Raw genomic sequence first — 26,104 nt, forward strand, 5'->3', positions numbered from 1 at the left:
GGAAAAGTCTCCATTAGGCGGCCCTGTAAGTCGTATCACGACTTTCTACAAAGGCTCTCGGACTGCATCCGCATATGCTGGCTGAGGCGTCGGGGCCCTGCGTTCTGGTTTCGGCAACACCACTGACAGACTAAGGTTCTGTTGCTTTCATTTCCTAATAAAAACTGTAAACAATTACACACTTCAAATGAAAGCAAGTTAACAGAATTCCATTTTCAGAACCTTTAAAAAGCATATAAAAAATTACTCCTTCAGAAAAAGTTAAAGATTTTTTACAGGCTATTATAAAATAGTAAAAAATGACTATACTGTGCTTCCCCCATGAGACTGAAGTATCACCAAATAACCACAAATAATTGGTTTTTCTTGGCACTGTCACACTAACCCAAGACTGCATTTGCTAGTGTGGCTAAAAGTCAGGTCAGAAGACTGAAGTTTGTCATTTGATTGCTACATTATACAGATGAATGCATTTGCTGGGCAAATTTTCAAAACAGAATTTTAAAAGTTAAACACGATCTTGCAGAAAATAGCACTTAAATAGATAATGGTACCTTCTGACTCCCTTGTGTACAACTATACCCTGTTAATTTAATTCCACAGAGGGCGGTAAATACAGCAAAAATATATCTACAGCTTAAAATTAAACTGGCCTGGCTAAAACTTAATCATCAAAGAAAAATGGAGACACACCAATCCTATTAATTTTTCTCATACAGCAGAAGAAAAGGAACAGAAGTTTAATAACACTTATGAAATATTTAAAAACCTGTTTTTGAGAAATGAACACAAAATACTTTCCAGAAATGTGCAATTAAGACTAATTAAAACAGGGGCATCTGGGCGGCTCAGTCAGTTAAGCGCCCGACTCTTGGTTTCGGCTCAGGTCATGATCTCACGGTTCATGAGATCAAGCCCCACATCAGGCTCTGCGCTAACGGTGCAGAGCCTGCTTGGGGTTCTCCCTCTCTCCAATCTCTCTGCCCCTACCCCACTTGCTCTCTCTGTCAAAAATAAACAAACAAACAATTTTTTTTCTTAAAAAGACTAAAACAAACAAGCAAACGTACTTACATTAACTACTATAGGGTTAACAGTCAATACCCTGAATCCTATATGCTCCTAGTAATCAAAGTTTGGTTCGACTGTGAAATTTCCTTAACAGAAAATCTCACACTTACACAAAAATGCACTCAACTTGACTCTTGAGCATATTTGCCAACTCACTTACTACATGTGTAGAAGCATCCTTCTTTGTTAAATCAATTTAATTTATAATCTGGGTATTCCTTTTGCTTGTACAACCCTGATACTATTTGGCCTGTTCCTTAAGAAGCAATCACTTTAGAGCCGACAAAAAGAGAGTTGTCAATAAATGCTGTCTTTATGAACCCTTCCATAGTTAATTTTCATGTGGGAGAAGCAATAAACAAAGAAGCCACCTCTCTGGGCTATAAAATGATTCATCTGCAAAAATTACTAGGGAGATTCCAGGCTGAATTTCCACATAGGTCTTCTTCTGTCCAGTTAGGACAACCCAACCAAGACACTTCACAGTTTTAGGATTTCAGCTTTCCTGTACATTAGTGGGATAAAGTAACTACTCCCAACTCCTTCTGCCCACCCTCTACTCATAGAGATAAAAACTGAAACTATAATATAAGACCTCTGAGAGAAAAGATAAAAAGCATGTTATTTTTCAATAGAGATCTTGCACAAGTTTTCAATAGAGATTGTCTATTTTCAATAGAGATCTTGCACAGTTGACAGATGAATCTATGAAGGAGATTAAACATAACTGTCTCAAAGAAATTAAGTTCACATCCTGCACCCAACTACCAAGTGATGCTACTAGACAGAAAGCTATTTAATGGTTTAACTTCCTCTATGCATTGAAGAAGCCTTCCTAAATTATCTTGTTAAGTAAATCCCAGGAGTGATGAGACTGAAAATGTGCCTCAGTATTTACATTTATCATAAGAGACTGGCCCAGGCCAGGTAGGCTACAGGCACGCATCTATCACACAGCTCCCAGTTATCTGGAACACTTGGCCACTTCACACATGAAACATAGTCTCACATAGCAACTTAATGCTAAAGGTGTTTGCCTATACCTTCTCTTTTGACATTAGAACAACATCTGCATAAAATATTTAGATGCACATTTGGTCAGCTCAGAAGTATTCTACCCTTAGGTACAATATAAAACACTTAGATACTACTCTCAATAGTTTTTTATTTCTACAGAAAGTAAAAAAACAAAAACAAAAAAAAAACCCACCCCCCAATATTGATTTTAATATACATCTCTTCTTACTTAATCTGACTTAAGAAATTAGAGATTTGGTCCCTTAAATTTACTAAGAGCAAAAAAATAATCTGATGGAGATGGCTTTTAAATGTGTTGCTTCTAGGCTGCTGAGACAGGTCCACATAGACTCAGCAGCTTACAAACATGCCCAATGTGAACATTAGTCAATTTATTATCATCTACTTTTAATGAGCAGCACGTGGCTAAAATTTCATTTGATGGTATCCAGATCTGCAATACATTGTTGCAAGTACCTTAAGGGTCCACAGGTAACTACTGTGTAATTCCTGAAATATTAATTTGTACACAATGGCTTGATGACAGACATAAAGGAAAGAACACACAGCACATACTTAAAAAGCTTTTTGAACAGAAAACCCGGGATTTTAAAATCGTCAAACTCGGCATCACTCTCCTCAGAATCGCCTTCAAGCTTCAGACACTTCTCTTTGTCCCGCAGCCTCAGCTTATTCCATCTCCTACCATGAAAATAAAAATCATATTTCCATTATTTTGGTTGCATGATTAGAATATAGTTCTAGATAATACACAAGAAAAAGAAGAAAATTAGAATGATCTTTTAGCTTTCTACTACCATCATTATCCAAAACACTGATACTCAAAAAAAAAAAAAAAAAAAAAATTCTCTTTTCCTTCTTTCTCAATTCAATTCTTATTTGAATTATTATAGCTGCTTTAGAAATATTTCTGGAAGGTCCCATTTCATTATCAAAACTACTTGTTCCTCTCCTGGCATACCCTAAAGGGAAATTTCTATGCTAGTTCCTAAGATATATGAACTTAATTCTAGAAAAGACTCAGTGAAAATTTCAATATAACTATCTCCAAAATGACAGTATAACAAAAAATAGATTTCGTTTATAATTACTATTTCTGTGCCAAAGGTATGATAGTCACAGCATAAAACAGCATAGTATCTTGAACATAAAGCAAATTTTTAGTCAAAACTGCTATGTATCAGATTAACATATGAGGGGGCATCAGCAATATCAAAGGACTGACAATTAACTTAGAAAAAATGTTTCCACTAAGTAAAATCTAAGTTATAAATTTAGTAATAAGATGCTTTTAAGATATAAAATAAGATGAATTGTTACTCAAAAACTAAAAATAGAACTACCCTATGACCCAGCAATTGCACTACTAGGCATTTATCCAAGGGATACAGGTGTGCTTTTTCAAAGGGGCACATGCACCCCCATGTTTATAGCAGCGCTATCCACAATAGCCAAAGTATGGAAAGAGCCCAAATATCCATCGATGGATGAATGGATGAAGAAGATGTGGTATATATACACAATGGAGTATTACTCGGCAATCAAAAAGAATGAAATCTTGCCATTTGCAACTACGTGGGTGGAACTGGAGGGTATTATGCTAACTGAAATTAGCCAGTCAGAGAAAGACAAATATCATTTGACTTCACTCATATGAGGACTTTAAGAGACAAAACAGATAAACATAAGGGAAGGGAAACAAAAATAATATAAAACCAGGGAGAGGAACAAATAGAAGAGACTCATAAATACGGAGAACAAACTGAGGGTTGCTGGAGGGGTTGTGGGTGGGGGGATGGGCTAAATGGGTAAGGGGCATTAAGGAATCTACTCCTGAAATCATTGTTTCACTATGTGTTAACTAATTTGGATGTAAATTCTAAAAAATTAAAATTAAAATTAAAAAAAATGAGTATTTATATTTCAGAAGGGTGATGCCATATATGTATAACGAAAAAATGTCAAAAGATCTGAAAGTCTTTTTTTTAAGTGTTTATTTTGAGAGAGGGAGAGAGAGAGAACACACGCACACGCAGGGCAGGGGCAGAGAGAAAATCCAAGCAGGCTCCACACTGTCAGCGCAGAGCCCAACGCTGAGCTCGATCTCATGCTTCATGAGATCACAACCTAAGCTGAAATCAAGAGTTGGATGCTTAGGGGCGCCTGGGTGGCTCAGTAGGTTGAGCAGCTGACTTCGGTTCAGGTCATTATCTCACGTCTCGTGGGTTCAAGTTCCACATGGGGCTCTGTGCTGACAGCTCAGAGTCTGGAGCCTGCTTCAGGTTCTGTGTTTGTCCCTCTCTCAAAAATAAACATTAGAAAAATTAAAAAAAAAAAAAAAAAAAGACTTGGATGCTCAACCAACTGAGCCACCTAGGTGCCCCTAAAGATCTGAAAGTCTTAACATCAAGACTATTGAGAAAGTGCAGCCATTTAACCAGACTAATTCTGTATCCAAATAACTATGATGAATATTGGTGTCATGAATTAAAAAATATACATACAAACGTCAAAAGCCTCACACTCTACTCTCAAAATAAAAGGATGACCTTGCTCAGCATGCATGCAGCTCGCAATGTGAATTTCACAAAATGGTGGGAATAGGATAAAGCAATATAGATAAATGCCTTCAAAGTCAAAAGCTCACAGGAAGGGAATGAGAACAGTAACATATATAAGAAGACATTTATCCGCCATCAATTATGGAAGAATGCTAAGAGAATATGTGAGGAAATGTAAATGAGAAAGTGGAAATAATACCACACATACTGTCCAGCTAAATCAATGTTGTGTTCCGTATGAATTAGCACAGGAGGCCAAATACGTGAGTGACAGGCAATCCCATCCAGGTAGCTGCTGGAGGACCTTCAAGTACATCCTCTGATAAATGCTTGCTTTGTTGAGGATGTTAACTCTTCAAGTAACAAAGGGGCTACCTGAGGTTTAACTGTGATCAATAAGGAAGAACTAGCTGATGATCTGAAACTCCTTCAGGGCACTACGAGTACCAACAAATAAGCACTGTTGGTAATTTCCAGAGAAGAACAGCAAATTTAAGAGGCAGCTTATAGCCAAGCCTAATAACGGTCATATAGCCATGAAGTTTAATGTAAGATAGTCTTTTTATACAAAAATTGTAATGGCCTTTTTGTGCTCTAACTTCTAAAGGCAATCTTTTCCTCTCTTTTTTTCTTCCTTAAAAATTATCTCCATGCAACTGACGAAATGAAGTACCCCTTAGTGGCTATAATCGGCTTTGGTCTTCTTCTGAGTTTCCTATTATCTACAAATTTAGTTAAGTGCAATGGTATACAGCACTGGATCTCAACCAGGGGCAATCTGGCCATCCTCCCCCCCACCCCAAGTTAATTTGACAATGTCTAGAGACATAACTGGTCATTACAACTGCTGTGAGGAGTGAGATATACTACTAGCATCTGGCAGGTAGAGGCCAGGTGCGCTACTAAATATTCTGCAATGTACAAGACAGTCCTCCACAACAAAATGTGACCTGGTCTCAAATGTCAATAGTGCCAAGTCTAAATAAAAAACCCTGGTAGATCAGTATACCCACTATTGGAACTTAGAAGCCAAAATGAGGGGTGGTGCCTGGGTGGCTCAGTCAGTTGAGCATCCAACTCTTGGTTTCAGGTTGGGTGATGATCTCACAGTTTATGAGTTCGAGCTCAGCATCAGGCTCTGTGTTGACAGTGTGGAACCTACTTGGGATTCCCGCTCTCCTTCTCTCTCTCTCTGCTCCTCCCCGACTTGGGCAAGTGCACATGCACACCCTCTCCCTCTCTCAAAATAAAGAAATAAACTTTAAAAAAAAAAATCAAAATAATGTACATACATTTCCCTGTGTATATATTTGGATTCTTGCTACCTGCTATGTGAAATTTAGCAAGCAAGCAAGCAATTTCACATGAGATATTCCTCAGTATCCAAATTCCTTACTATCAGAACTCAAAAACAAACATCTGCAAAACAAAAAATACTTCTATTTAGTAAATTTATGAATAATACAAAACTCATAAGAATCACAGAAATTACCATACTCACTTAAAAGTACTCCATTTTGCAATTACACAAAGATAACTCATAAGAGTCACAAAAATTATATCCACTTAAAAATACTCTACTTTGCAATTACACAAAGATAATTTTACAGGAAGAAAAAGAAAAACACCAGAAGATACTGGTTTCACAAGTTTGGCATAAGGTCATTGAATATTTTACATACAAGAGTATCACATATTTAACTCCACTGATAGATAACAGCTATTTCCTTGAACTCAGCCAGTAAATCTTTGGGGCTGTTAAGCTTCCCACTGCATCACTCTGTGTCAACAGGGTTCAGCTTCCTCCTTCTCCTCCCTCCTAAAATGTACAGGCATCATGTCTCCACAGCACACAGCACCTAGGAAACCACATAAGCCACTACAGAAATTATTGCATTCCAGTACCTTCCGCTTCATAAAGATGAGAAGAGCCAAACATTTATTCAGTTTGGCTAAAGGATGACTAAAGATGGTAGGGAAAAATCATTATTGCCTACAAGTATTTGTACCATTGTGAAGACAAATCGCCCCAGCAGAGTCATCCACACATATTAAAGACAGAAAATACCAGAGTTATAAAACCACATGCATATGCGGCTCAGTCTAAGCGATCCTTCTGTTATATAAAGCAGTAATTCCTCATGGGGCTTGGAGCCAGAACAGACCTCTGACCATCTAACCAGTGCCCACTGAAACAGTGCAGCACCTAGTGCTGATGGACAAGAAGGACCACATGGCAGACTGGGGGTGGGGGAAGGGGGGTGGCGGAGGAGTATCACATTCACCTGATGCCTTTCCCATCCTAGATGCTATCAAGAGTCTTAAAGTTGCTCTCAACCTGCTTGTCCTGCAACCTGGCAGGCCGGGCGACCTGTCTGGCCAGCAGGTGTAAAGGGATCTCTGTGCTATGAATAAACTGGGTTTAACACACAGAATAACCACAGGCCAAAACACAGAAGTCTGCACCCGGATGGTCTAGAATCAAATCCTGACTGCTATTTATTAGTTCTTTAACCCTCAGCAAGTAACTTCACTTCTTCAGCACCTAAGTTACCTCAAGTAGGAGATGGGGAGAACAATGGCATCTACTTCCCTAGATTTAGGGAGGATTAAATGAGGTGTCACATGTAAAGCACTTAGCATGAGCCTAGGATGTAAGTGCTTAACAAATAACTACACTATTACACATAATCATATCTGCTTACTGAAATCCTCACACAAACTCACAATCCTCAGAGGCTGTTACTATGTTCACGTACAGAGGTGGAAGTGGAGGCAATATATAACCCAATATAATCCATCTGTGATAAGGTAATGCACCATCAGTGTTTATTAACAGAATTCAACAAGTATGTGTGAACAAAAACCATGTTTATTAATCAAATGGATGCTCAGAAATTATGAGTACCATGCTCAACATGAGTAAACACACTTACCCATCAGAAGATACCTGCTGGAATACTTCAATTTAAAAATTCTGTAACAGATTTGTAAACAGTAAACTGTTATGAAGTATGGCTGCCTTTTATATGACAGTAACAAAAAAATTGATACAGAATGACTTAAATTGGTTGGGGATGGGTCAAGATTAAGATCTGGGCTCCAGTGATTTAAAATCTTAAAAATCAGATATGGTCCCAAAATGTCTAAATTCTGTGTTTCAATAAGTAAGGCAGATAATGGATTTTAAAAGTGGAAGGGGGCAGTAAATAGTCCAATATTTACATTTTTGGAAAAGAAATAACTTTTCCATGTTTTTTATCCTCGCATTTAAAAACATTCCGCACATGTAATAGTCACAGCTGCAGCCACATAAAAGCAAGTGGGCCTGGTGTTCCCTGGCAGGGTTTCTAACTCTTTGCGGGACTGCCACAGTCAGCCTGCTAGCGACTCCACTGGCAGCCACTTAGAAAAGAACCCAGTAATAAACATAAACTTACAATTCCAATCAGATGCAGGCAGAGAAAATGCTCCCTGGCTTTGTTACATTCATGCAAGAATGAGAACCTGGCCCAGGCTGTGGGGCCTGGGGCTGATACCACAATAATGATCTGTCAGAAGCAATTCGGACCCAGGGCCAGGCTCCTGGCAACAAGGCACAGCTAACCAGTTGAACTATACCAGGAACAACACTTCCTCCAGTTGCTAGGGCACCTTGTCAACAGAACCCTAAAAATACACCTGAGAGCTAGTTGCCACCATTTAAGGTTATTTATTTTCAAAGAATTTCCCGAACACCAAGAATGTTTAAAATATATAAGTGGAAAAACACAGCTAACTGCCATTATGCCATACCTTGCAGTTTCCTCATATCTGTGCTATCTGCATTCCTGCACTGTCCCCAAGCTCCCCCCAAACACATACATCCCCACCCCACATGGACCATTCAGACCTCTGCCAAGCCGTGCCTCCAGAGACGCCTTCTTCGATCAGAGTTAGGTGTCCTGCCCCACAGCACCTTGGACACACCTGGTGTTTCTACTAGAGTACTCACCAAGTGTTCAGCACCACTTGAAAATCGTATCTAATCTTCCCCATTAGACTGGGAGACACCTGAGGCCACAGACTGTTTTAGTCATACTCCTAGAGACCAGTGTAATGCCCACCTAAACACAAATACTCAGTAAATGCTGAATGAATGAATGAATGAATGAGGTTCAGAATTGGGCTGGAAATAAGGAAAACATCACAGACAGAAGCATGGCCTGAAAATGGTCAAAGTGGGTCATTCAAAAATGAGTTCAAGAATTGTCCTATTCTGGGTGCCTGGGTGGCTCTATCGGTTAAGCATCTGACTTTGGCTCAGGTCATGATCTCACAATTCATGAGTTCAAGTCCTGCATCAGGTGAGCTCAAGCCCCGCTTTGGGTAAACACGAACTCCGCTTCGGGTGAGCCCTGCTGCTCTCTCTGCCCTTCATGGGATTCTCTTTTCCTCCCTCTCTCTGCCCCTTACTCACTTTGTGCCCTCTTTCTCTCTCTCAGAAAAAAAAAAAAAAGTCCTGTTCTTTTTAAATTTTTAAATTTTTTTAATGTTTATTTGGGGGGGGGGAGAGGGAGAGAGAGAGAGAAAGAGAGAGAGAGAGCGAGCACGGGAGGGGCAGAGAGAGAGGGAGACATAGAATCCGAAGCTGGCAGCACAGAGCCCGATGTGGGGCTTGAACTCACAAACGTGAGGTCATGACCTGAGCCAAAGTCAGACACTTAACTAATGGAGCCACCCAAGCACTCTAGGAATTGTCCTGTTCTATCTCATTTACAGCCTACCTCCTGCTGCATTCCTGCTCTTTCTACATGTATGATGTTAAAGAACTACTCCTAGATACATCCACTGGGTAAACATGAGTAAGGTCCACTACAAAGAATGAGGCATGACAAGGACAAAGTCAGAGAAATTCTTGATTGTATAAGGAGGAAAAAAAAAAAAAAAAAGGACAGGAAAGGAAAGGAAACTCCTTTATTAATAAAAATTTTGTAAGTTATTTTCAAGTCCTGAATTGTGTTTTGGGTTTTCCAGTGGATTCACTTTGTAACAACACTGGTTTCTGCACACCAGATATTGGGAAGAATCAGAAGCCCCAAGTTTGCATCCAAGCTTCCCTAGGACCAGGTGGAAAAGGGTGGGCAAAAGATTCAACTTTTTAATGAAAGAATTCATCTTCTGAGAGAGGAAAACAAAAAGTTTAACTAGCCCTAAACTACAATGACAATACTAGAAAGGAAATAATGCTTTTGATGGTCCCACCATCTTTTTCTTTAATCTACATATGTAATAATCACAGCTGCAACCAAATAAAATGAAGTACGTTATTCACTGGGGAGGTTTTCCAACTCCTACAGTTCCTCAGACTTCGGTGGCAGCCCCTAACGGAGAACCCAGTAAAAAACACAGATTTAAGATACCCACTGAGAAGTGAAAACCAGATGTGGGCAGAGAGCTGCATTTCAGGTCTCTAACTGGCAAGGAGAGGTGTGAACTTTAGAAGCATCATTTAATACCACTGCATTTGTCTCCTCTGCCACAAAATGAATCAAATAAAAGTTTCACACAGCACTAAATGGTAACATATGTACTACACCCTTGGGAAACTACTTTTTTTATATATTACATGCATATCAGATGCTATCTTGCAATTAATTATTGGTAGATTACACACAAAAAAGTAAAACTGAGAAATTTTTGTTAATTCCAGGTTATATATGAATACAAAATAACTGTTAAAACACCTACTGTAATCTTGGGCAGGCAGGAATTAGGTGTAGCTCCTTAGTCTAGAAGGCCATCACGCTATTCCACCCATACCATCAGCAAAGACTAAGATTATCACAGTCCACTTAGGGAACAATGTCCTGCATATCTAGCACAGCAAGGAGTGTGGAAATCAAGCCTTACAAGGCACAAAAGAATGATCTGAAACACGGACCTTAGAACAGAGAAACCTGTGAGGAAGCAAAGTGTAATCCTCACCTATCCACACTCAGAAGCAAGGAGCAGGCTGTGAAGTTTGAAGAATGCCCCCTGGGCAGAGGTCTAGTGCCCCCTAGTGCATTCAAAGGAGAAATATTTTTTGATTTCTCCCAAAACAACTACTGACAATGTGCTTATATTTGTACAACTTTTTTATCACTAAGTGGACCTTATCATATTAATAAAAAATGTATAAAAGGGAAAAAAAGCCTAATATCAACAAAACTAAGTATATAATAGCTAATGATCTGGCTATGCATACTAATACCAATTGTTAAACTGCCTTTTACTTTAGAAAGAGGACACCTTTTCATAGATACCATTATTTATAGGCTCTTCATGATTCTCACAGACCTCTTACCAACTTGATGAAATCTTTGTAGTAAATGTTTTACCTGGTGGGCATGCAAATAAGAGCAGCTAATATTTATTGACTGCCTGACATAAGCCTAATATCTTAGACATATTATCTTTTGTAATCCTCATACCATCTGTGAACAAAGTACTGCTATGACCCTCATTTTACAGATGAAAAGATGTACAGAATCTCATGGTTACTAGGTGAGACTCTGGCACTGGACTCCATGGCCTGTGATTTCTAACCCCTATGTCACATATCACCTCCTTGAGTAACAACGGCTAGCTCTGAACCAGTTGTGTTTTCAAACTACACATACAAACATCCATATTATGTATATATTTTTTAAACTCAGAGTCAGAAAACAAATACTAAGGAATGACAACAACTAATAGTTACTGATGCTCACCGTGTGCCGGGCACTGTTTTAAGCAATTTACCTGTATCAATTTATTTACTCCTTGCAAACCCTATGAGGCGGATACTATATTTAATCTTTTTCACAGTTAAAGAAAAATAGGGACAGATTAAGTAGCCTGGCCAAGATCACCAACATGAAGATTCAAACTCAGATAATCAACCTCTAGAGTCTACTCCTGTTACATAATCTTGTCTCTCAAACGTATTTTCCAAACTCCCTAAAACCACCTCTTTTCTCATAGTGCAAGCCAAAGAGTCAATAATTGCTTCTTTAATGGCTACACAATGAAAACAACTGTACAAGAGCAAACCAAGTTCTAAAAGTCCAATTCACAGATGTCACAAAAGATGTCCTTCCCTACCTCAATATTGCACAAAGTGAGTCAAAACTCCCTCTTCACTGCACAGTTGCCAACTTTTTCAACAGTAAAATCAGCTTAGCAATTCTTTTGACTACAAGTAATCTAGACTGAGCAAACACATAAGACATATTTAATAAACAGACAAACCAATGAACTGCCTATACCAACCCCCAAAAAAGGCAAAATATACCTATCAATAGGAATTGTCAAACATTAGTAGCTTCAGACCGTATAGTAAGAAAATGAACATGCCTGCTCCAAAACTCCAAAGAAGTCATATATTGAGCTGCTTGAAATTCACAAGGGACCTAACTGCTCTGCCTTCATTTTTACACTGCAAGAGCCACCAAGCCTGGAGCACTTCAGACCTACACTGTGAGGGAAAAGTCACACACCATATTGTTAAATCATTCTCAATACAGGGTGAAATTTCAATCTCTGGCTCATTCTGCACTTACTGCAATATCCATGAAAGAAATCTACAACAGAAGCACAATGAGTACAATTTTATTTTTAAAAATATATTCACGGCACCAAGCTGGGTATTTAATATAGTTTGCATTTCTGTAGTGCAATAGGTTTTCTATTTCAGACAGCTAAGAATCCCTTACAGATTAGTCTAATTTGCTAAATTGAGATACTCAGTGTTTTACTTTTCTTATCTGCCTTTTTATGGTCTATCTGGGTGGACTTAATTGGCACATCTGAGCAGATGAAATACCCTCAGTTAGGAGTCCAGATCTCACCGAGTAAATTAAGACTGATGCAGACAATTATGCACTGAAACTGGGAATGAGAGGTGTGTGCAGAGCACGAAGCAGAATTAGTCTTCATTTGTGTCTTAGCTTTGTCATTTCAAAGAAGCCAAGATTCTAAGAAAACTCTTTAAGGGAGTAACTTTTCCTTCTGTCTAAAATATAGAATCCGGGGGGGGGGGGGGGGGGGGAGAACACAGGTTTATTTCTTGAGACATTAACTCCTAGAAACTGATGGTAGTAAGAACAATCTTCAAATCATTATGTTTAGGTTTCTTGAATAAATCTAGATTAAACTTAAAAATTCAGATCTTAGACATCAAATGATTTGGAGATCAAATGCTTTTTACAAAAAGTTATAAGCTCTACAATGTAATTAGGCCTTTCCTACATGTGACCTTCCTGAAAGTGCTAAATCATCATCCAGTGCAAACAAAGATCCAATTGAAGAATAAATGAGAAAATCCCAGTGCAATGGGAGCCAGCTCTAGGCAAAACAAGACACAGAGGCTCTGTAGGGATAATAAAATGGAGACAGAGCAGCTAGGAAAGGGTTCTAGGAGGCACAGCCTTCAGCAGCATTTCAGGCAGGTAATGGGACCCGAAAACAGTGTGGAACCGGTCCCCATCAAGTGAAGGCAGAAACCTGTTGCTGAGGCAACGCTCCTCCCAGTCCATCACACCAACCAAGCTGACAGATCACTCCCACCTGACCCAATCCTCCTCGGATCCCTTTCTCTTCTCCAGCCTTCTCCATTTACTGCTGTCTTGGACAAATTATATCAGCTTTCTGGGCTCAGGTTCCTATCTCCTAGGGTTTGTGAGGATTAAACCAAAGAACCCATCTGACACAAAGCACTGCCTAAGTAGTAAGCGTTAGGTGATGCTACCTATAGTTGTTCTCATAGAACCTTTCTTCCAACCCCCACATGCCACCCTTGCTCAAGCCATCAAGGCCTCCAAATTTCCAAATCCAAGAGACTTCTCCAACATTTATCCTACTTGGCTTGACCCCTCTAAGCACCTGAAAATGCTGACAGCCTTTCTCCTCTAGAACTATGCAAGTATACAGCCAAACCCTCCAAACCAGGATCCAAATCGCCTCTGGCCCCAGTAGCTCCAGTGCTTAAGGGGAAGGACAACAGAGATACTGTTTACCCAGATGATTAAGCCTTGCAGTGTTAGAAGGTAATCTGTAAGATTTACATAATATATGGAGTCATTAGCCTTTTCTAACTCAAAGTTAGTCATACAAAACAAGGTAAAAAAAATGGGGCAGAAAAGAAAAATCTTTAAGGTTTAAAGATTTAAGTAAATATATTTATTTAAATAAATATTTGTATTTATTAAAAGCCAGTTACAGGGGTGCCTGGGTGGCTCAGTTGTTTAAGCGCCCGACTTCAGCTGAGTTCATGATCTCACGGTTCACGAGTTCAAGCCCCGTGTTGGGCTCTGTGTTGACAGCTCAGAGCCTGGGGCCTACTTCGGATTCTGTCTCCCTCTCTCTCTGCCCCTCCCCCACTTGCACTGTCTCTGTTTGTCTATCTCTCTCTCTCAAAAACAAAATAAACATTAAAAAAAAAGTTACATCAACAGGCATGACTACAGATGCAGGTTACACAAGACTGTGAGGCAAATTCTATCCCCATCCACACCATACCTGTCAAGCCTTCTAGACTCCCTACAATCACCCCAAGTCCCCATCCAACTGGTTTAAGTTTTTGGTTTGGTTTCCATTACAGGAAGGGGGAAGCAGCTAAGTGCTGATTCTTAGTGCCACCCTGTGGTCACATCTAGATATTACACATTCCACCAATTCACAAATGCAAGGAAAATGACATTTACAAAACCCTCTCCTGGCTTCAAATCCCAGCTCTACCTCTTAACAGATCATATTGGCAAGTCGATCAATTTGAACAAGGCATGATCAAGTGTTTGAATAGCCTACTGTAACTGTAATAAATGAAAGGTACGTATACATAAGATCAAAGCCTAGAATGAAATGTAGACAAATGACATAAAAAAGAGGTGTAAGTAGTTTGTTTTTGTTTTTTTTTTTTCCATCTTAATACTGTCATAATTTCATTATTTAAAAATACAAGGAATCATCCAAAGTTCAAGGTGGGGGGTGTGGAAAGCCTTCAAACCATTTGCAGGTAGCAGCTCAAATCAGTTTCAGGCTGTGATCTCAGCAGCTTAGCCCAGAGTACCACTAGATGATATATGAGGAGACTCAGGGACCGCCTACTGAAAAGTCTGTTACCTTGTTTCACTTACTGAGGCGGAGGTGGAATGGGGGCGGGGTAGGGGGGAGATTTATTGCAGTGGTAATACCAAGCTGACATTGGGCTAGAGTAGAGAAAAAAGCATTACATTTTCAAACCCCAATGTTCTTAACCAACAATTCTTTCCAACTGCATCAAGGGTTTCCTAAATGGGAACATAGTAAGGGCCTGTAATACTGAGGAACGCCACCAACCTCGCCTCAGAATTAGTGGGAGCCCAAAGTACGAGCGCAGCACTCAGCTCCTTCCGCCCCTGACCTGCTGCCTCAGACACTGCAAGCTGAGTCCTGAAGATGCTTTCCAGGTGATTCTGAAGCATATGTTCTGATGAGAAGCAGATGATCTATTTTACACAGCACTTAGCTGAATGAACTGACCTCAAAGTTCCTCTCCAAGCCCCTTCCTATATAAACACAACCCACTTGTGCAGGGTACATAAGAGGATTTTAAAGTAACATATACACCTCAGCACTTTCGACAATAGCCAAATCATGGAAAAAGCCTAAATGTCCATCAAATGATGAATGGATAAAGAAGATGTGGTTTATGTATACAATGGAATACTACTTGGCAATGAGAAAGAATGAAATCTGGCCATTTGCAGCAATGTGGATGGAACTGGAATGTATTACACTAAGTGAAATAAGTCAGTCAGAGGACAGATATCATATGTTTTCACTCATATGTGGATCTTGAGAAACTTAACAGAAGTCCATGAGGGAAGGGAAGGGGAAAAAAACAGTTACAAACAGAGAGGGAGGGAGGCAAACCACAAGAGACTCTTAAATACAGAGAACAAACTGAGGGTGGATAGAGGGGTGGGGGAGAGGGGAAAATGGGAGATGGGCATTGAGGAGGGCACCTGTTGGGATGAGCACTGGGTGTTGTATGTAAGCCAGTTTGACAACAAACTATATTTTTTTAAAAGTAACGTATAAAAACTGAATCTGCCAAAAGCTACCACCTCAAAAAGGAAAAGTATATAAAACCTACTTATACACATTAAGTAATTCCCAAAGTTGACAGTGCATCAGAACGACCTGGAGGTTTTTAAAAATTACGACCTGAAGCCCCATGCTAGATTTCTTGAATCAACACCTCCAATGGCAGGGCACCCAGGTGATTCTGCAAAATCAGCCTATAGGCTGGGAACCTCTGCTTCAGTCTATGCTCACTGCCAAGAAAATAACGCCTGTTACTATTATATACTGTCTGGCACACAGAAATAGAAAGAAGAGCTTCAGGGTATGGGTTTAAGTCAAATTATAAATGCTAGCCCTAGTTGTGTCAACAGGAAACAAAACTTACTTGGAAGGGCATCCTCTCACTTAGGATACAACCTGACCTACAACCCAAGTCTGACCCAAGCAGTGCTCATTGCAGCTGGAGAAGGAAGCCAGAGTTGGTGACATTTTTTGCCTGTGCTATCTCTCAGGTTGGCATATAACTGGCATGAATGCTGCTGCTTCCCTCTGAGGCCCCCGTGTCCATGGTAGACATCACTAACGGACTACAGCACTCTTTCCTAGAGAATCCAAACAAGGCCTCAGTCTCCCCCACTGAACAGACTGCCACTGCCTAAAATGGGAGCTGTCTGGTAAGGTGAGGGCTTGTGCCCTACCTTCCTACAGTGACTGCTTAGAAACCAGACATCTCTGCAGACCACAGCCACCACACCACTATCCAAGGCAATCCAAATGAGAAATAATGTGTCTCCAAAGCAAAGCAAGCATGTATTTTCCTTTTCAATAACCTGCCCCCTAGGGTCTTTTTCAACATATCTGAACTACTCAACAGACTAGGCCTTGCGCTGGGATGAATCTCCTCCACAAAGTCTTCCCCAAATACCTGTCTGAATTCATTATTCCCTTCACACTGCTTAGGGCCCATCTGTGTCCATGTCCCCTAAAAGACAAATTCCTCTCCGGAAACCCTAGCACCAGTCCTAGAGCGCACACACACATTCATGCAGTGAGAGCAAAGATGACACAATGAGAGCTGCCTGGTATCTCATCTGGAAATCAATCAGAAACACTGAGGTAACGAGGGCTGCTGATCTTTGATCACCTCAAGGGGAAAGGTGCACATATGCAATGTCTGGTCTTCTAAGCCACCCTTGACCCATTCCGGCTGTACAGACTGGGTAAGTAACACCTAAGTGTTCACCAGAGACACCTATCACTCAAAAACTGCATGTGTGTCAATCCTATTAAGTCTTTATTTGGCTCCTGGAGCTCCCAGGCCCTAGTTTTCTACAACAGCGATGTATTTTAAGAAAAGCTAAACCTCACAACTAAGAGCAACAGCCTAATAGAAACTCTGCTGCCACAAAATTAAAATGAAAAAATAACGATGTTTTCTAGGATCTGCATACCAATGACATGAGTAGGAACCAACGGAATATTTACTTCAAAGAACTGGCTCATCCTTCCTGGTATATCCAGAAGTATGAAAATCAGGGAACACCACTGAGGAGGCAGCCTCAAAATGCAACTTAGTGCAGAGACAGAAGCAGGATACAAATGTGAGACAGGCAAAAAACACATGAGCAGTTTAAAAAATGGTAACACTTCCAAGACTGATCTGAGGTCTTGGGGCTAAGTCAGAGAAAAGAAGGATCCTAACAGTTATTATCCTGGTCCAGAAAAGGTTACGTTGTAGAAAAGTCTTGATAGGAAACTCGCACTTCGCAACAGCTAAACACAAAGTTACCAGGTTGGGACTGAACTAGAGCTAAGGGAAGACCTCAGACAGATGCTCCCTCCAGCTCAGAGAAGAAAGGGGATTCTCGAGATGTCTAGGAGTGACCCACTTTCACTTCTAAGTTTAAATGACCATTATAATTAACAGGGTTATAACCAGTACAAGTTCAAAAAGGGCACCTAGCTTAGGTACACATTTCTAAACTCTAACCATTAAGAAAAACTCATTTTCTGTGTTGCAAACTCTATGGGGCTTTACTCTGATTATCCATCCTCAAACCACTGCTAAGATACAGAAGCCTAAAGTCTTTTTTTTTCACTCAAGGGAATACCATTACAATTTCAATCTGTCTACAAAGATCAGCAACAAGAAGTAACAAAATATAAAAAGCAACTGGCAGTTCTAAAATGTTCTTAATAACACTTCTCAGTCCAAAGCATTTTCTTTTAACATCCCCCAATCCAAAGAGTATCAAAGCAGACGCAAAACAAACATTTCAATGTGGTATCTGCAGTTTAACAGCCGTAATAACTGTGGCCATAAAATTTTAAGAGCTATAGTATTTTGGTGGCAATTAGAGTTATTGATATTTCTGAAATTCATCTGAGATTTTACTGTAACTTTAGCAAAAAACTGGCTTTGGTATGGCTTTGGAAATAATTGTTCTACAATCTTAACATTATTAAGAAAAACGCATTGCAATGAATTTAAACTAAACCCATATTTAAAATTCAATCAAAATAAACTGCTTCTCATCAAGATACTAATACATTTAAAAATTAATTTAATATTGAATGGGAAGAAAATATTGCTTCATTTACAATCAATATGTTGAGATTAACACTTTTATTAATTCTCTACAGTAGTCAGAAAGAGACTGACACCACTCAGCATTCAAGAGCATCCAGTGATATCCTTCAAATACCTCTACACATATTAAATGTGCAAAGTAAAGTTAAAGTTGCAATGAGAAGTAACAAATGTAAGCCACTCCTCAAGGATGCTACTTAAGGTCTACCACAGTAAGTGTAACAGCTCTAAGAACTGGATTTAGGTCACAGGCCCTCAAACTGTGTGAAAAAAACTATGCCACCTCTGTTTTAAAAGGTTAGGCAGGGGCACGTGTGTGGCTCAGTTTAAGCATCCTTCTCTTGGTTTTGGCTCAGGACATGATCTCATGGTTCAGGAGTTCGAGCCCCAAGTCCTGGCTCTGTGCTGATGGCATGGGGCCTGCTTGGGATCCTCCCCTCTCTTTCCCTCTCACCCTCTCTGCCTCTCTCTCCCCGCCCCTGCCCTTCCCCCTGCACACTCTCTCAAAATAAATAAAAACAAACTTTAAAATAAATAAATGGGGCGCCTGGGTCGCTCAGTCGGTTGAGCGTCCGACTTTGGTTCAGGTCATGATCTCGCTGTCCACAAGTTCAAGCCCCACATCAGGCTCTGTGCTGACAGCTCGGAGCCTGGAGCCTGCTACAGATTCTCTGCCCCTCCCCCACTCATGCTGTCTCTCTCTGTCAAAGATAAACATTACAAAAAATTTTTTAATATAAATAGATAGATAGATAGATAGATAGATAGATAGATAGATAGATAAAAGGGTTAGGGAGTGTATGAGACAATCTGGATGTGGGTCATCAGTTCTAAGTAACAGAAGAAAAAATATCAGGACAATCTGCATTCATAAAGGCCCATGGAAAGCTACAAGACACAATAAACTAGACCTCCCTACATAGAAAAGAAGAAAAAACTGTGGAAGACTGGGAAAAAGCCATCCCAGGAGCAAACACTTAAAAAGTAATCTGCTGGGGAGCCTGGGTGGCTCAGTTGGTTGAGCGTCCAACTTCTGGTCAGGTCATGATCTCACAGCTCAAGCCCCGCATCGGGCTCTGTGCTGACAGCTCGGAGCCTGGATCCTGCTTTAGATTCTGTGTCTTCCTCTCTCTCTGCCCCTCCCCACTCTGGATCTGTCTTTCTCTCTCAAAAATAAACATCAAAAAAAATTTTTTAATAAATAAATAAATAAATGAATAAATAAGGGGATCTTTTTATCTTATTTACCTGTTTTATTTATCTTTCAAACAGATCCCCTTTCCCTTGGACCTTGTTCATGCTTAGTAAGCTCATGTGGGAGACCTGAGGCATGGCAGGGTCGTGCTCAGTGGGACACACTGGTATCTGCAGCATACAGACCATTTTCCGGGGCTCAGAAAAAATATATGGCAGCTGACTTCCTGAATGAACACATTCACCTTCCCTTTTATCTTATTTGCATCTTATACTGAGAGAGCCATGGAAAAAAGCCAAAGTCAATTTCCAGCATAAAAATGACCGTGAAAAGGAAGGGTATGCAATGAGCATGAAATACACTTCTGGCAGCATGACAGGTTTATAATTCTGTAGGTGACTACTTTCTCAAGACAAGGAAGGAGGGATTTAAGAAAACAAGCTTATTCTTTCATACACCAAAGTTTAAATTTCAGCTTCTTTTTGGGACGAAGTCCTCCACAATCGTTTCCCTGCTTCAAAAGAAAACAAAAACCACCACTATACAAGCCAGTCTTCTCCTGACCCCTGTTACAGGTGACCTCTCTGAGTATAAAGGCATACATCTCACACTTTAGTCCTCTGCATGCATCTTGCCCTGGCCCTCCCCCAAGCTTTTCTTCTGAGACTCGTCCCAAATCTGAACGAAGATACAGAAATTAGAAGCATTCCGTATCAGCTCCTCTGGGGACTTGGGGGTTCTGCTGGTTTAGGAGGCTAAGGATGCAGGAAGTCCAACCTTTGGATAAACGGGGGTCTAATACATTAACCTGAATCTAGAATCCTTATTTAATAAACCTGCTGCCTAAGACAAAGCAAGCAGTACAATCTCTTTACAATCTCTGCAGACTGACCTTAGCCGCTGCTTATAATAATCTTCATCTCCATCATCTCGGCATCTCACTACTTTCCGACCTCCTCCTCCACAGGTGGCTTCTGCTTCTTCCCCAGAACTTGGAAAAAAGTCATCCCCCATCTCCTGCACCGTGACTTTTTTCTGCCGCTTCCGGTGCTTAAGCACGGGTTTCAGCACGAAGTCAGGGCCTTCTCCGGTCAGCTCAGCCCCCTCTGCCTCCTCCTGCTCCTCCTCCGTGGGGAAGTATTCGGACTCTTCGCTCTCAGAGGTACCCTCTGCCTTCGGCCTCACGTCAGACTCCAAAGGCCTCTTTCCTTTCGGCAAGCCCACTTTCCCTTGGAAATGAAGAGCCCTTTTCTGCAGCTTCTTGATGTGCTTTCTCAAGCGCTTATCTGCTTTCGAGAGAACTTTGCTTCGATCACTTGGTTTGTTTTCACTGAGTGTTGCGTTCAGCTCAGAGGTGCCCGAGGCCGCAGTTTTCCTAGCTGCTCTTTTATTACAAGCTTGCTTCTTCCTTTCAAAAGACAATTTTGCTTGATCTGCCAAATACTTTTCAAAGCCTGATGCTTCATCAAGCATTAGTTTTCTAGGCTTTTTCTCCTGTTTCTGAGGGATCTGGGTTCCAAAAGGTGTCATCTGGCCAGTGCGGATGAGCTCTTCCCAAGCAGCCTCCTGGACAGGCATGAGCATGCTGCCGAGACAGGATGGCCCCGGTTCTGAAAGAGGGACGACAATGCACTGGGCACTAGTGTGAACCTTTCCAAGAGTACGACACAAGGACTCACTTATTCAATAAACAGCACCTACAAACAACTCACATTTAAAAAACATACCATGGATGTACTAAAGCATATTGTACATAAAAGAACAGAATAAAATTTATTATAGCATTCATCATACCACATTCAATACACTCCTATTCAAAAAGGTGTTGTATGGAAACCAATCTGACAATAAATTTCATATTTTAAGAAAAAAGGTGGTTTCTCAATAACTTTTTCTAAAATAATACATTATAAATACACTCTCTGTGTATCTAAAGACAGAGCTACTCATATACAACATACACATTTCTCTGTGTTTCCTCATCAATTAAAGAGTAGCCCCCAAGGAAGCAATCTCCCAAGTTTCCATGTCACTTCAAATACCAACATTCACATGGACTAAAATTCAAGAGATAGTAAAACAGAAAACATAAAGAATCAGCATGCACCTACATAGGTAAAACATAAACATTCACTCTGCACTGCCCAATATAATAGTCACCATGTGGTTATTTAAGTTGAAAATTCAGTTCCTCAGATGCACTTGCCGTATTTCAAGTGCTCAATGAGCCATATGTGGCTAATGGCTACCATAACGGACAACACAGACAGCATTTCCAGCATTGCAAACAGGTCTACTGGACAGCACGGTGTTAAATGTGCAAAGTTAACTAACAGAAAAGAGAAACTAAAATTGGAAGTTCTGCCTAGCAATATAAAGTCACCCAGATATCATCCCTCTTTCGTTAGTTGAACTTAATCTCTGGCAAAATTATTTCACCCACAGCCAAAATACAAACGTAAGTAAGGCTGAACAGGAAGAATCCATATTCTAAAAATCTACATTTCTTGTAACCAGTGTTTCACTAAACTTGCAGTGAAGAACAATACACATCAGAAAGGGCACAAATACTAAATGTACAGCTTAGTGAATTTTCAGAAAAAAAACATACCCATACACAGACATCCAGATCAAGAAACAGAAATCACTACTACCCCCAGATGCACCACCCTTCATGGCACCCTCGTCTCCACCCCCCCTAAAATAATAACTGACCATACCATTAACGCTACAAACAAGCTGTACCTAGCTTTGAACTTTATGTAAATGGAAATGTTTGTACTCTTACGTCTGGCTTTTTTGCTATAAACATTATGCTTGTGAGAGTCATCCTTATTGCTGAATATCGTTGCAGTTTGTTAATTCTCATGGCTGTTAGTATTATATTATAGAAGTATACTATAATTTTTCCATTCCACTGTTAATGGACGTTTGGGTGGTTTCCAGGTTTTAGCTACTATGAATTATGTTGCTATGAATATTCCAGTACACCTCCTTCAGAAATACATTTATACATAATTCTTTGGGTATGTTAAGCTCTAGCAGACACTGCCAAATGGTTTTCCAAAGTGGTCCTATTAATTTTAAGTTCTACCAACAGTGTTTGAGAGTTTCAATTCTTACCATTTTAGCTATTCTGGTAGTTGTGTAATGGTACCACTTTGTGGTTGTAATTTGTGTCTCCCTACTAACTGATGAACCAGGGCACCTCTTCATAGGTTTACTGACCCTCTGAATAGCTCCTTTTGAAGACAATGTTCAAGTCTTTAGCCCTTTCCTAAGAGTTCTTTAATACACTCTGGATTTGTGTCCTTCAATTACACATGTATTGCAAATATCTTCTCCCACTCTGCAGCTTGTCTTTTCCCTCTCTTAATGCTATCTTTTGATGCACAGTTTAGTTGTGATATAGGTCACTTATCAAATCTTTTTCTTTACAAAAAGCATTTTTGTGTCTCATTAAGTCTTTGCCCCAAAATCATGAAAATACTTTCCTGGGGCGCCTGGGTGGCGCAGTCGGTTAAGCGTCCGACTTCAGCCAGGTCACGATCTCGCGGTCCGTGAGTTCGAGCCCCGCGTCGGGCTCTGGGCTGATGGCTCAGAGCCTGGAGCCTGTTTCCGATTCTGTGTCTCCCTCTCTCTCTGCCCCTCCCCCGTTCATGCTCTATCTCTCTCTGTCCCAAAAATAAATAAACGTTGAAAAAAAAAATTTTTTTAAAAATAAAAAAATTAAAAAAATTAAAAAAATTAAAAAAAAAAGAAAATACTTTCCTACGCTATACTCTAAAAGCTTTGTGTTACCACTCACATTTATATTTTTATAATCCTTTCAGAATTTATCTTTCTACATAGAGTAGCAGGCCAAGATTCATTTTACCTTCATGTGAACCACTTACCGAAAAGACGACACTTCCCCATAGCACTGTACTGCCACATGCATCATAAACCAACTAATCACACATGGGTGGGTTTGTCTGCTGGACCCTATATTCTGTCCCACTGATCTATTTGTCTTTCCTTGTGCAAATACCCACTGTCTTACTTACTGCACCTTAATCACGGGCCTTGATACTCTGTTCCTCTTCAAGACACACTCTTCTCGGGATGCCTGTGTAGCTTAGTCGGTTGAGCATCTGACTCCTGATTTCAGCTCAGGTCATGATCTCTCAGTTTGTAAGATAGAGCCCCCACATTGGGCTCTGTGCTGACAGTGCAGAGCCTACATGGGATTCTTTCTTCCCTCTCTCTCTGTCTCTCCCAGGTTCATGCGCTCTCTCCAAATAAATAAATAACCTTTAAAAAAAGAACGGGGGGAAGGGTGCCTGGGTGGCTCAGTTGGTTGAGTGTCTGACTTCAGCTCAGGTCATGATCTCGTGGTTCAGTTCATGAGTTCGAGCCCCACATCAAGCTCTGTGCTGACAGCTCAGAGCCTGGAGCCTGTTTCAGATTCTGTGTCTCCCTCTCTCTCTCTGCCCCTTCCCCACTCATGCTCTGTCTCTCAAAAATAAACATCAAAAAAAATTTTTTTTTTAAATCGACTTTTCTTGGCCCAATACATTTTTATATCAATTTTAGAATTAGCTTGTTAACGCCCCCACCCTCACCCTATACTTCCCACCCCACACCCTCTCTCTAAAACAAAAACAAAACAAACAAAAAAACCACTATGGAAATGGTCAGAGGGCCAAAAGGAAAACCAGTAGAGACTGGGATCCTGGAAGGCACAGAAGTATCAGCTGCTACAGACAGGCCAGGTGGAACAAGAATGAAAAGGGGCTTTTGGAATTGGGGAAGTCTATTAATCCTGGGCAGTTTTACCAAAAAAGCAAGAGAAGGTACAATGCAGTGGCAGGTTTTAGGCAGCTGGACAGGAACAACAAGAACATGGAACCTCAGCAGGAGAAAGCCTTGGTTACAAGCCCAACGAATTCAGAGACTGAACTTTTAAAAGTCCATGTCTCTAATTTTTTTTTCAATGTTTATTTATTTGTTGAGAGAGAGAGCGCGTGCACACTAGCACAAGAGGAGCAGAGAGGGAAAGAGAGAATCCCAAGCAGGCTCCACACTGTCAACTCAGAGCCCAACACAGGGCTTGATCTCATGAACCATGAGATCATGACTTAGGCTGAAACCAAGAGTCGGGACACTTAACCAACTGAGCCACCCAGGTGTCCCAGTCTCGTATTTTTTTCTACTGCCCTAACTCTTCATAAAAATTCCCCTGTCTTATTGAATAAGTTTCTGGAGCTGGTAGAAGACATTTGCTTGGAAAGCTTAAATGCTAAGAAGCTTCAATCTATATTTCAAGTATTAAATGACTGAGCCACTACCAACAATTTCTAAACACACACCCACACATACACACAGACCACAAAGATATTTCATTTCAGAGCTTACGCATTTTCCCAAAAGGTTTTCCAAAAGACATTCATCCTACGCAGTAATTAAAACAAAATTACAGCCATAGTATAACCTGAATGAAGATGCCTTTTCATTAACGAGAAGTGATGCTTGGAAAGCCTGCCAAACATGTCCCAAAAAGATATGTAAAAGCAATTCTATGAATGTTGACTGATGATGTTGGGCTTAAAAATGTAATTTGATCAAGATGTTAGCTGTCTCTACAAAATTAACTACACAAGAAGGCTAAGCTCCCTAATTTATTAAACATAATAAATTACGTGCACCAGCAGCCTCTAGTAGATGCAGTTAAACATTTACTTTCATTCTTTAAAAACCCCACATGACTTAAAACAGATTTGGTTCTGCAGAAGTAGAGAATAAAATTTTCCTAATTCTGCTTCAACACTAAGGCAAAGAAACACATTTTTGGGGAACCCTGGCCATGACTGAGGAGATACCCTCCACCAACTTCAGGCATCAGGCACCAATTCAAGAACAAGGAGACACTGTTCCTCACCTGTATCCTCTTCCTCCAGACCAGCATGATCTATTTCAACTTGTACCTCTGCTCCTCCAAGGATGGCCTGGAGACGTTTTTGTTTTGCCGTGATCTTCTTTAACTGTTGTTCCTTAAATGGTAAATATTGAATACAGAAAACAGAAATGATTTATTGCTAAATACCAAAGATAAATGTAAAAATCTTAATCAAGAGCAAAATAAAACAGAAATTCCGTATGTTACTATTATTAGATAGAACCTCATTTGAGCTACTGCCACTTTTCTAGCAGGAAGCAGGCCTCCAAGCATTTCCATCAGGCAGGCATCCCTGTCTGTACCCCCTCTCTTGGCTGGGCAGCACAGCTGTCTATGTTCACACGCACTGGCTCTCCACTGACTTGGGAGGTGGAGCTGCTCTACTCGGTTTTCCCCCATTACACACAGGGCAAATTATTAAGCTTTTGTTTCTGACCTTACCAACCAACGGGCTATGAGGTCAATAATACTCTCTGGAATAAGAAACATAAACACAAACGTTCAAACACTTGAAACAGTCAGCCCCCTTTGATAATCTACCATATTTATGATTGTCCTTTATAGTATTCTACCCAATCACAAGATTTTAAAAGGAATATAGGGACGCCTGGGTGGCTCAGTCAGTTGAGCCTCTGACTTTT

At 40.3% G+C, this 26,104-nt stretch overlaps 1 protein-coding gene across 2 annotated transcripts in view; it reads right to left on the minus strand.

Moving 5' to 3' along the window:
• ERCC6 (ERCC excision repair 6, chromatin remodeling factor) overlaps window positions 1–26,104 on the minus strand; it is a 78,601-nt gene that overhangs the window by 42,956 nt on the left and 9,541 nt on the right. For both annotated transcript variants that reach the window (XR_006701564.1, XM_045438013.1), the window contains exons 4-6: window positions 25,446–25,557; window positions 20,418–21,135; window positions 2,665–2,790 (exon numbers count right to left, since the gene is read on the minus strand). Coding sequence is in view for 1 of the 2 variants with exons in the window: in XM_045438013.1 (XP_045293969.1) it covers window positions 2,665–2,790; window positions 20,418–21,135; window positions 25,446–25,557 (956 nt within the window). In the remaining variant the exon portion in view is untranslated. The remainder of the gene's footprint in view (window positions 1–2,664; window positions 2,791–20,417; window positions 21,136–25,445; window positions 25,558–26,104) is intronic.

The sequence above is a fragment of the Leopardus geoffroyi genome, chromosome D2 (genome assembly GCF_018350155.1).
Source record: "Leopardus geoffroyi isolate Oge1 chromosome D2, O.geoffroyi_Oge1_pat1.0, whole genome shotgun sequence".
Lineage (NCBI taxonomy): Eukaryota > Metazoa > Chordata > Mammalia > Carnivora > Felidae > Leopardus > Leopardus geoffroyi.